At 50.7% G+C, this 11246-nt stretch overlaps 3 protein-coding genes across 3 annotated transcripts; 2 read left to right on the top strand and 1 right to left on the bottom strand.

Annotated features, from left to right (window-relative positions):
- Positions 1-553: 553 nt before the first annotated feature.
- On the bottom strand, positions 554-1985 carry EPUS_01393 (uncharacterized protein; the record flags this gene model as incomplete). The annotated part of the gene is made up of 2 exons (XM_007788336.1): positions 554-1880; positions 1933-1985. 2 exons carry the CDS (start codon positions 1983-1985, stop codon positions 554-556), a joined length of 1380 nt encoding a protein of 459 aa, XP_007786526.1.
- Positions 1986-2797: 812 nt separating this feature from the next.
- Positions 2798-3602, top strand: EPUS_01392 (uncharacterized protein; the record flags this gene model as incomplete). The annotated part of the gene is made up of 2 exons (XM_007788335.1): positions 2798-2963; positions 3040-3602. 2 exons carry the CDS (start codon positions 2798-2800, stop codon positions 3600-3602), a joined length of 729 nt encoding a protein of 242 aa, XP_007786525.1.
- Positions 3603-5668: 2066 nt separating this feature from the next.
- EPUS_01391 (uncharacterized protein) lies at positions 5669-10845 on the top strand (the record flags this gene model as incomplete). The annotated part of the gene is made up of 4 exons (XM_007788334.1): positions 5669-5872; positions 5998-6744; positions 6801-10685; positions 10798-10845. The coding sequence occupies 4 exons, from the start codon at positions 5669-5671 to the stop codon at positions 10843-10845; spliced, it is 4884 nt and encodes a 1627-aa protein (XP_007786524.1).
- Between the last annotated feature and the right edge of the window lie 401 nt (positions 10846-11246).

Below are 11246 nucleotides of genomic sequence, written 5' to 3'. Positions count from 1 at the left end.
GCTGGAGTGTGGGGGTTTGGGGGTGTCTGAGGACGGTGGGGGGGGCGCTGTGAATGGTTCTGTTAGCTGCGGCTGCGGAGGATGTGGGTGGCTTGAGTCACTTGGTGGAGCCATTGAGGTGAGATGCCGTGGCGGTAGATGTGCGGCTGGGGAGAGATATGGCGCGACGGCTCTGACCGTGAAGACGGGAGGACAAAGTCTTAGTCTCATGGGACTGAAAACATGGTTTTGTAGATCTTGGGTCTCAGTTCTGATTCTGGTGTCAATGGTCGTGTTCCAATTGATGAGATTTGGAGACAATGTGGAGACGGGATCTAATCAGCTGCAGGAACCCGAGGGGCAAGGGTTGGCAGCGGTACCTTTATTTCGTACGAGAGCTGGGTTATCACGATGTTTTAATACTAGTAGTCGGAGAAACTAGAAGACAAAATACAGAGATCATTCTTAGGCTAGATGTGGCTATAGTATCATATTGCACAACCCGCTCCTGCCTACTCCCCAATCCCAAGCCATGCTGTCATAACCCTCGATGAGGTTGAAGGGTAACAATACTTCATCGCCTTGCACGATCACATTCCTCCAAGAACCTATAGATACCTTCAAGCCCTTCATATCCTGATGGCCTTGTTATATGGTCTTGAGCGGCATGGTCGGAGTAAATAGTTGCATCGCCTTCACCACTTCCATTCAAGCTTGAATAACCCGAAGGCGACATTAGCCACGGGTTCTCCCCAACAGCCTGGACTTCTTCAAAATCATGGCTTGTGGCAGAGAGTATAGAATGCTTCGGGGACAACTGCTGTCGAGGAGATTGCATATCTTGCCAATCAACGGAGTCATGCTTCCAACATTGGCGTACTTCAACCTTTGGCGAAAACGTGTTGTCCGACGGTGTATGACTGGGTGCAAAAGGGAACAGTAAGGCCATCTCTGTACCATTGCTCGCATCGAAGTTCTCATCCTGATATACCAAGCCTCGACGAATGCTAAGCTCCTCGCATAGTCGATCCACTGTCTCAGCATCACAACCGGGAAATCGGACACGAAGAGTTGAGCTGTTTGGCAGGTATATCGGAAGGTCCCCGAGGTTTGAGAGCTTCTGCAGATCATTCATGACAATTGCCAGGTCTTTGAGAGCTCGACCAAAGTCAATGGAAAGCATATCCATGACATATGAATTGTTAAGAGACTCCTGATCTTGCGCAGAGCCGGCAGCAGGATTCTTGCTGAGAGGACCGATCGCTGTAATGGTCGGTGCAACTTTGAAATCCACATAAGATCCTGGAGCTGCAGCTGGGAGACAGCGCATCTTCCGGCCTGCTTTTTCTTGAAGTGGACTGATTGTCCTGAAGCGCTTTTCGTTCCTTGGGCTCATTCCATCGAATTGAGCCTTTTGGCCAGACAACCAAAAGGCTCGCACAGCTTGTGACACGTTATTGACGACTTGCGCTGGAGCAGCAGGTGTATGGGAAAAGTATCTTGCACCACCAATACGACCAGCCCCCGTGCTGTAGCCGCCTGCTGAACGACAAAGCGTTCCACCAGTCAGGTTAGGACGGAGAGACGAAGCAAAAGGTGCACGGGAGGTCAGGCGACTGACGGCTTGGCTGGTTTGAGAGGTAGGTAGAGCTGTGCGATCATATCTAGTGGTTGATCGTGTCGATGAGGAGAATGGCCGAAAGGATGACTTGACAGCCCGTTGTGTTGAATACCACCGGCTCCGATACTGGCTCTGGCTCTGTCGGATAGCGGCGACACGACTGATTGGGTGATGCGGTGCGGTATTGCGTGCATAGACTGGTTGCGCTTCTACTTCAGCTGCCCGTGCAACTTGTGGAAGTCTATCATGTAAGACCCTTCCAGTCTTCTCGACGGCAAATCTACATGTTACTTAGAGCCAATAACGAATTCATGAGGGTCGGAAGAGCTTACCTGATCACCTTCAAGGCCTTGCCGACCAAGTGACCTCCACCTAAATTCGCCATAATGTTGGTTACCAGGCCTAGAAGGAGATGCAGAGTAAATAATTGTGGATAAGAGTGTCGATACGGGTGGACGGTGGACGTAGTATTCGTAGAGTGGCGAGTTTGTCCTGCAGCCGCCGCTCCGCAGTGGCGCAGTTCCCCGCTGTAGCTTTAACTCTGTGCAGCTAAGTGGTGGCTTAGTCCCATGTAAACAACCCAGTGCTACTACTTGTATTACGACAACTTGATGCTTAAGTCTCTATAATTTTATAGTAATAGCTTTCGAAGGAAAAGCACAAAGATCATGCTCGACCCATACTAGTTGAGGCAGTAGACAGGTGTCTTAGTGCTTGGACGCGGATTACTGCATCGTGATTTTCGACAAACTGCAACAGGAGCTCTGAACTGATCGAAAGCATCATTCGTCTTCCATTCCTTTCCCTTTATTGGGGTTTGCCCACGAGAACGAATCTTGAATCGCGCAGTACGCAAGCAGGATAGCGCTGTTGAAGTGGCGACATTACTTCTGGAAAGAATAAATTGATGTTCTATCAAATATGGTCATGCTGCTGGAATATCATTATTTTGGCGTGAGGCACTAAACTAAAAAGGAACTGAATTTGAATCCCATTCGTTTTTTTAGCCGGGATTTCGGATTGGATGAGTGAGGTGCTTGTTTGTCAGACAACATCAACTCATCCTGGCGCGATTTGGCATAGCCTTGAGCTGTTTCTAAAGTCAAGCGTTGCTTGGTGACGGTGTCACAATCAACCATTCAGCCCTAAGCTGTTGTCGATAAGGTCAGATTTCGCACTGTCGACGGCGCGATCAACATGTCGTCCGGCTTCGTGTCGGCAGGCTCAGAGGGGACCCAACCTCGTAATGATGATGACTGGCATAAGGCACGGCTAGCCATAGAAGAGACTCGTAGGCCGAGACAAGAAGCCAACACCCAGGAGGGCGGCAAGAGTCTCTACGAGGTCCTTCAGCAGAACAAAAGTGAGTATACGAGACAATTCATGAGGCGATGGCTGGAGGGCTAGCAAGCTAACATATTAGGGATTGTTCTTGTCAGCTGCTAAACAAGAAGAATTTGAAGAAAAGAATCGCTTGAAAAATCAATTTAGGTCTCTTGATGATGATGAAGCCGACTTTCTGGATAGCGTTCTGGAGAGCACAAGAGCTAAGGAGGCTCAGGTGAAGAAGGAGACCGCCGAACAGCTTGATACCTTTCGCAAACAACGAGAAGCTGCCGAGGATGTACTTTTTGGAGGAAATGCTGCCATCGAGAAGAGTGACACCAGAGACAAGCCACTGGCCACAGAGGAGTCGTGGTCCGCTTCCTCGCGCAAGAGGCGTCGTGTAAAACAAAAAGATGATGAAGGAAGCGGCAAGCTTCGAAAGAAGTCCTACACTACAGAGAGTCCTCGGACCAGGCTGGTCGGCTCGGAAGGGCTGCATACCACAGCTACTGGTGGAGGGGCCATTGAAATTACTTCAAGCGACAACATCAAACATGGCACTGGCTCAGCGAAGTCGGAGCCGGCAGACGTCAATCCCTCAAGGACGTCAATCACCCCAGCACCAATTACTCCAGCTACCCTAGGACTAGGTGCTTACAGCTCAGATGACGATTGATCGACGATCTAGGCTCCTTGAAGAGCAGCCACAGTTTTATCTACTGAATGGATTGTACAGTCATTTACACCTTTTGTGAGCCTGGTAGGCCAATCCGATCTAGAAAGTCGCATCGTTGCAGGGTTGAAACGAACTTTCATAAGCCTACACAATACATTCCAGACTACAAGGTCCTTAAGCTCAATAAAAACGGTGGGTACTGCTAGAGGCTGCCTGTGGTTGAGCTTCCCAAAAACGCTTCAGCTGCTTGCCCCATGACAGACGTCTTGGTACTGGGTGCAACATGTGAGTATTGTGCTTGTCCTATCATAACAATTCCCATCAAATCCCTTTAGAATGTAAGGTGAAGGAAGGTGCAATTTGTAGTTGAAATACAGTCAAAGAACACCATAGTTGAACAAAAAACCTTATACTATTCCTCTAAACATCAGCATCAAGACACCTCCTCTTCCCATTTTGCTAAGTTGGCCGGTCTTTTCTTTGTCCCTCCTTCTACAACAGTCGTTGATGTGTCTAGATAACTATTGAGTGGAGTAGGGTGCAGCCTTTTTGCCAGGCCCTTGCCAACCCCCTTCCGGAGCGTAGTGACTCGCCATGTATGATACGCTGGCATCCACTATGGTCCATTAATGGCATTGCGAAAATTGTCGAAGATTTTCACGATAACTTTCTCCGTCTGCTAATATTTTGGGGGCTCATGGGGCTCGTAGGGCTCAAGTCCAGGTGGGCTCTCGATCAACCTGATAACGCGTCCAGTTTCGCCACGTTCAACATAATTCTTCTCTGGTTTTTTGGACGAGTTTTCAGGCGTTTCTGAGTCTGCAAAAGGATGGAGTCTTTGCCAGTATGGGTTGGTCCTTTATGAGCGAACATACATCAAACGTTGCCCCTCAGGGCCATTTCCTAACACATCTGTCCAGATCCCAGTCTTCGAAGCTTGGCCGTTGCCTTCAGTCTTCTTAGATCCACGTGCAAGTTGATAGGGGGACCTGAGGCGAAGAATGTTTCTGGCAGTAGAGTTTTGCGTGGTATGGTATGAATAATATGTATGACTCCATGTTACCATTTCATGACGAGATAGTGAGTACCAAAGTATGTGGTCTAGTGGATGGATGTAACAACGACAGGTGGTCTTTTGTGTCCGTTGTTACCCTAAGAAACTCTCATAGACTTTCACATGGTATGTATTATTATCATGCAACGACAACGAATTAACGAATGATTCGACGTCCGCGGTATGGTCCACCAACCTTGCAATGCATCTACAGTGTCCAGAGCATGATGTGTTGTTGACGATATATCAGCAAATATCGTGAGTTGAGGTTCATTCGTTTCATTCGTTTCGACATGAACAATATGCAGACAGGCAAAGGCCTGGACTTGCTTCGACTGTACATCTCGGCCCGGGGGGCCGGCCAGCAAAAGCCTGAGGAGTCTATGCAGCCAGGCGGGCTTCAAGGACAAGGCCAATGCAAGAAAAATGGACCACTTTGCGCTGATTTGCTCAGTAGCGCCAGCAAGCATTTTGCGGTCAAGATCCTGGCGCTCCATTGGAGCTTGCCATCTCCACGCTTTACAGGTCCCGACCAATTGCTGCATTGTTCCGGAATTCTTGCTGGCAGAAGAGACTGCAGTTCCCCGAAGGAAATTTTCAAGTCCTGGCGACTGACCATGCTCAAGATGAAGATCTGATTTTTGTCACCACAACGCACATTAACTGTGGTGAATTGTTTAGAGGGAGACAGAGGATCTAGCTACCGATTGGGGCTCGCGATAGTGGCCACGCCGATACACACAACTAGCCTTTTGTGATGCAGGGTCGAAAACTGGTCACAACTCGACCCAATACCGAGGATCTTCCATCCCAAGCACCTTGTGACCTCCCTGATCGACCTCACCACCACACCACCACGACTCAATCACAAGGTCGACATTCATACACACAATTTGGAGGCTTTTTGCATCTGCTCCTGTCTTTTTGAGCCGCCTTGTTCGATCGCGCTCTTTTCTGCTTTGACCAATGACCGCACTGTCGATATCTCGCTCGTGTTCTGCCCAGCTACACCATGGCCACCGCTTGCGTCGTTTCTACCGTCGCGGATATTCGAGATGTCCCGTATCATCCACAAAGGATCCGGACATCGTCGAGGACTGGTTTGGATGATGTCCAATGTCGAATCGAAGAGGATGCGGCGGATATATGTACTGGGATTACAAGGCGGTGTGATAGCGCCAACATTGCGTGCTGCCCGTCAACGCCAGCCTCGCGGGTATGCATTGACGTTCTAGATGTCTTTCGAAACTTCAGTACTTCCCTTGTCTTTCTTTCTCCCACTAGACCCTTTATCTAAGTCCAAACAGAACCAACCGAAGCATGGATTCTGACATTTAGCAGTTAACATTGTTTACCTCACCATCATACTTGAAAGCTTATGCGCTGGTCGCAGAGCTTCTTTTATCTATACCAAGCCCCCCAAAGCGGCGGATAGATGATTCGTCCTCAGAAGAGTACTATGCCACTGTACCACAACTCTATGCTGATACAGAGTGCTTAGCCCACGCGAGAGTTGAGACAGCAAAGTCTGCCCCTCCCACATCGGACATTAGGGAAATCGAAGTGGGGAAAGACGGCTTGTTGAGTGATCCTTCAATGGGAGATCCACTCAATCTTGGAGATGCGACAGGCATACAAACACGTGGCGGTAAAGCTAAAAAGGCGAAGAAGGCGGCGCAGGCCAGATGGGCGGGGTCGGACAATGAAGACGGTGCGAAAAATGGGGAAGGAGAAAATGATGGAGGAAGTGGTGGGGGAGGCGATGGCGCAGGTGGCGGCGCAATTGGCGGCGCTGGCGGAAATGGCGATGGTGGTGGAGGGGGAGATGATGGTGACGATTGGGATACTGGCGGCAAAGGGAACAAGAAGAACAAGAAGAAGGCCAAACAGGAAGAGGAGAAGAGGAAGGCACAGGAAGAAGAGGAGAAGAAAAAGGCACAGGAAGAAGAGGAGGCAAAGAAGAAAGAAGAGGAACAGGCAGCGGAAACTAATACTCTTAGCTGGGCCAATGAGCCAAATGACGCGAACGGGGACGAAGAATGGGCAGGCTTGACGGGCAAAAAGGAGAAGAAGAAAAAAGGCAAAAAGGTCAGTCTTGATGCCTTTACGAATTTGGTGGAAAAGCTAACGTCTTACGTGTATAGGGCGTCGAAGAAGTTGCCCCCGTTGCGCCAGCCCCTCCGACTGCAGCTTTTCATGAAATCAGTCTCGACGACAGCGCTCCGAACCTGGATTTCAGCTTCGGTGAGACAGACACGAAGACGAGCACCGGCATTGGTGGGTTCGGGGCATGGGGCAACACTTGGGATTTTGGATCTGTTGGCACTGGCACTGTTGGTGAGAAGAAGGACGACAAAGTAGTGAAAGCCGAAGCAGAGAAAGGTATTAAAGACTCGGCTACCGAACCTGGAGACACCAATCCTTGGTCCTGGGGCAACAAGAGCAAGAACAAGAAGAAAAGCAACATGAGCAGCGGTTTTGACTTTGGTAATTTTGGAGCTACCCAGGAAGCCACTGATATCGACCTGGGAATGAACGGCCCCACCGACGTCAAACCTGCCGAAGAGGACAGCTGGGGCTTCGCACCTGTTACCAAGAAGGATAAGAAGAAGAAGGGCAAGGACACAGGCGAGGAAAAGAACGAAGAGGCAGTCGCAGCTCTTCCAGAACCAGAAAAAGACAAGGAAGCTGATAACTCTTGGGGCGGATGGGCCACAGGCAAGAAAGACAAGAAGAAGAACAAAAAAGATACAGCAGAAGATATTGTTAATGCCTTTCCCTCTGCCCCACCTGAACCTGCACAGGAAGGGGGCGAGGAATGGACGTCTTCTGGGTTTGGCAAAAAAGGTAAGAAGAAGGGTGGCAAGGGAGCAGTCGAAGAGTCCATACCCGAGAAGACGGGAAATCTGCCTGCCGCAGAGCCTCAATTTTCCTTTGGTTGGGCACAACCATCTTCCACAAAGGACAAGAAGAACAAAAACAAGGGCTTAATTGACGAGGTTGAAGATGACCCTCTCATGACAACCGAAGATGCTGCGACCGGTGATATTCCAGCTACTAGTGATGATGACTGGATGAATTCTGCATGGACCACTGGCAACAAGAAGGACAAGAAAGGAGCCAAAGCTGTGACTGCGGAACCGAACTACCCACCCGAATCAACGACAGCGGCTGATACAAATACGACCACTTCGAACACTGTCGTTGAAAACGATGATTGGACTTCCGGTACGAAAAAGTCAAAGAAAGACAAGAAAGGGAAAAAGGTCGATTCCAAGGGATCAGGTATCCCACCGGTTCCTCCACCGGTTCCTCCACCGGTTCCTCAACCTCCACCAGCGCCTGCTCCTGAAGCAGTGGAGGAAGCTGACAGTTGGGGTGGGTTTGGCACGAAGGACAAGAAAAGCGGCAAGAAAGGCAAGTCTGCAAGCCCAGAGCCTTTTATCCCGGACCCTGAGCCCCCTCTGGAAGAGGCTGAAGAGCCCAAAGAGGAATCTACCTGGGGCTCATGGGGTCTCTCTGCCAAGGATAAGAAAAAGAAAGAAAAGGAGAGCAAGAAAAAAGGTACAGCTGAACCTGTCGTCGATGTTCCTATCGTACCCGTCGAACATGTCGCACCTGTCGAGGAACCACCTGTCGAGGACGATATCTGGGGCTCGTGGGGGGTAACGGGCAAGAAGAAGAATGGCAAGAAGGTTAAGGATGAGCCACCACCGCCGGCGCCAACTCCTCCAGCACAGGGATTGACTCCTGAGCCAGGTCCAGCAGCAATGCCAGAATTCGAAGACTATGGTTGGGCAGACCTTACCGCAACCAAGACAAAGAGCAGCACCAAAAAGGGGACTCTCTCGCGCTCGACGACCATGACGGGCAAGTCATCGAAAGTGGATAACGCTAAGGCCAAGGATGATAAGGACGAGCAGCTTGACTCTGTTGTAAGTCCCAAGGTTGAGACAGCACTGTCGAAAAAAGACACTGCTAAAGAAGAGACGCCTGCTAAGGCGGCCAAGAGCATCTGGGGTAGTTTTGGCGGTACCACCACTTCGGCCGCTAAGACCAAGCTCGCAAAAGAAAAGGAAAAGGAAAAGGAAAAGAGGGAGGAAGAAGAAAGGGTCAGGAAGGAAGAAGCTGAAGCGGCTGCCCTTATGGAAGCGGAGGCGGCTGCCCTTGAGGCTGAAGCAGCTGCCCGCGAACAAGCAGAGGCGGCTGCCCGTGAAGAAGCAGAGGCAGCTGCTCTTGCAGCCTTCGCAGAGCCCGCGAAGGACACCAAGAAGTCTACCAAATCCAAAATAACAGGTAAAGCATCCAAGGCTGACCCCAAGGCAGCTGGCAAGCTGGATGAGAAGAAGAAAAAGGCAGACGAGGCAGCCCTCGTTGATATCCTGGGCGCACCATCGCCCAAAGAGGAAAAGGCGTCATTCAAACTCAAAAAGTCCGACGCCAAGCCTGCAGATGACAAGAAGGACAAGGAAGCCAAGGAGGCCAAGGAAGCCGAGAAACAGGAGGAGAAGAAGTCAGACGACTACTTCGGATTCTGGGGAGGTTCGAAAAAGACAACTGGCAAAAAGGAAGCGGAGACGAAATGGGAAATTGACAACTTGGGATGGACCAATGAGAGCGATGCACTAGCTGGCTTCCCGAACGACCTAGAAGAGCCCATGGCTGACCAACCAACTCCCATCATCAAACCCTCGAAAACAATGTCCCCGGCTGCTGCAAAGAGCAAACCAACTGCATCATCATCTGTAGCGGCAAGAATCAAAGCATTCGAGGCCAACAAGAAGGAGGAGAAGGCAGACAAGGCGGACAAGTTGAGAGCTGGGTCACAGCTGGCCAAGGATCTAGAAACACTACCATCTCCACCGCCACCGCCTCCGCCTGTAGAAGAATCGCCAAAGGAGGCAAAGAAGAAAGATTCCAGTCCCAAGTCGAAGACTGCATCGGCAAGCACATCTAAGCAGCCCAAGAAGAAAGAACTCTCTCCTCCAGTCGAGGAAAAAAAGTTAAAAGACATTGTCCCCGGTAGTTTCCCCGGTGCATTTGGTGACGACGACGATCTGATGGCGCTGGACGACTTTCCAGCTGCGCCAGAGATACCACCAGTCAAGAAGGCAAAGGATGACAAAAAGCCGATCCCGAAATCCAAGACGGTGAAGATGGAAGATATTCTGGCAGAAGCTCCCGAGGCTTTCGAGGCTTTCGAGGCTCCCGAGGCTTTCGAGGCTCCTGAACCTCCCGAACCTCCCAAGCTACCCACTCCACCACCTGAGGAGAAGAAGCCAGTCAAGAAGGAACGCGCCCGAGTCGAACGGACCGGAGCTGCTTCTTCCTGGGGCTTCTGGGGTGCTGCTCCGACCCCGAAGAAGGACTCTGCCAAGAAGGAATCTCCGGCAACTGTAGAGGAAGCAATTACGCCTTCGCCCAAAAAGAAGACTGCTTCCCCAGGACTTACCCGTTCCAAGTCGACAAAGACGCCCAAGGAGAAGGAACGTGATGACAAGAAAGACGCGGAAAAGACATCCAAATCATCTGGATCCGACACCAAGGAGAAGCGACCTGAAGCCAAACAGTCAAAGCCTAATCGTGGCATGAGCTTTTCTGCATTTATGATGGGTGGTGCTCCTCCCTCAGCAACAAGGGCAAAGCCTATACGACGTTCCAGTGTTACTGGCGGCTCAAAGACTACTTCGCGGCGGCAGTCAATGGACGTAGATGCCGGTGGACTTATGTCGCCGCCGCCTGATGATCAGCCACCGGTTTCTGACAAGGCTGCTAAGCTCATGGGCGTGAAAGGCGCGAAGCTTGAGCGAACAAAGACGGTCAAGGGTAAAGAGAGAGCGTCTGGTATGTTATCGTCTCCAAAGCTGGGGATCGCTGCTGACGAGACTCCTCAAGTTGTGCCCGATCCATATCCCATCGACGACAATGATATGGTCATGGTGAACGGACTTGAAGATCCATTACTCAACGGTGCTTCTTCTAAGAATCCACCCAAAGAGAAGATAGCGAAGACCAGGTCAAAACAAGAGGTACGAAGGACCTCTGCTCCCATCTTTCCCAGCCTCTTTAGGCCGTCCTGGGAGCCTGGGTTTGTCAAAGTAGCACAAGCTGACGGAAAGGTATCTTACAAACAGTCAAAAGCTACAAAACCCCGAGCCAGGACCCTTTCCAATGATGACGACGTTGTAATGGTGGAAGCTGGACCGTCAGGCGGCGAACCGTTCGTCACCAGTGGACCAGATGATATGGCATTTGTGGAACACAACCCCCCTGCGCTCAAGCGATCAAACACAACTACCAAAAAGACCGGCGGCTTCTTTGGCAGCTTTTTCGGTGGTGGCGGTAAAGCAGAGAAGATACCCGAGCTCGCAGCACGTTCCAGACCAAACTCCTTCTATAGAGATGAAAGAATGATAGACGCTGAACCCCTACCAACGCGAACCAAAGATAAAGCCAAGCGTCGATCAATGAAACCTTATCCTGCCGACATCGATCTTCACGACCAAGCAGCACCCGATCCCAATCTCGAAGCCCACCGTGCCGAACGCCGTGCAGCTCGTGACGCCGAAGAGCAAGAGCGAGCCGAACGC

The sequence above is a fragment of the Endocarpon pusillum genome, assembly GCF_000464535.1.
Source record: "Endocarpon pusillum Z07020 unplaced genomic scaffold C716229, whole genome shotgun sequence".
NCBI classification, from domain to species: domain Eukaryota; kingdom Fungi; phylum Ascomycota; class Eurotiomycetes; order Verrucariales; family Verrucariaceae; genus Endocarpon; species Endocarpon pusillum.
The sequence above is the reverse complement of the archived record's forward strand: the minus strand, read 5'-3'. Positions and strand labels throughout refer to the sequence as shown.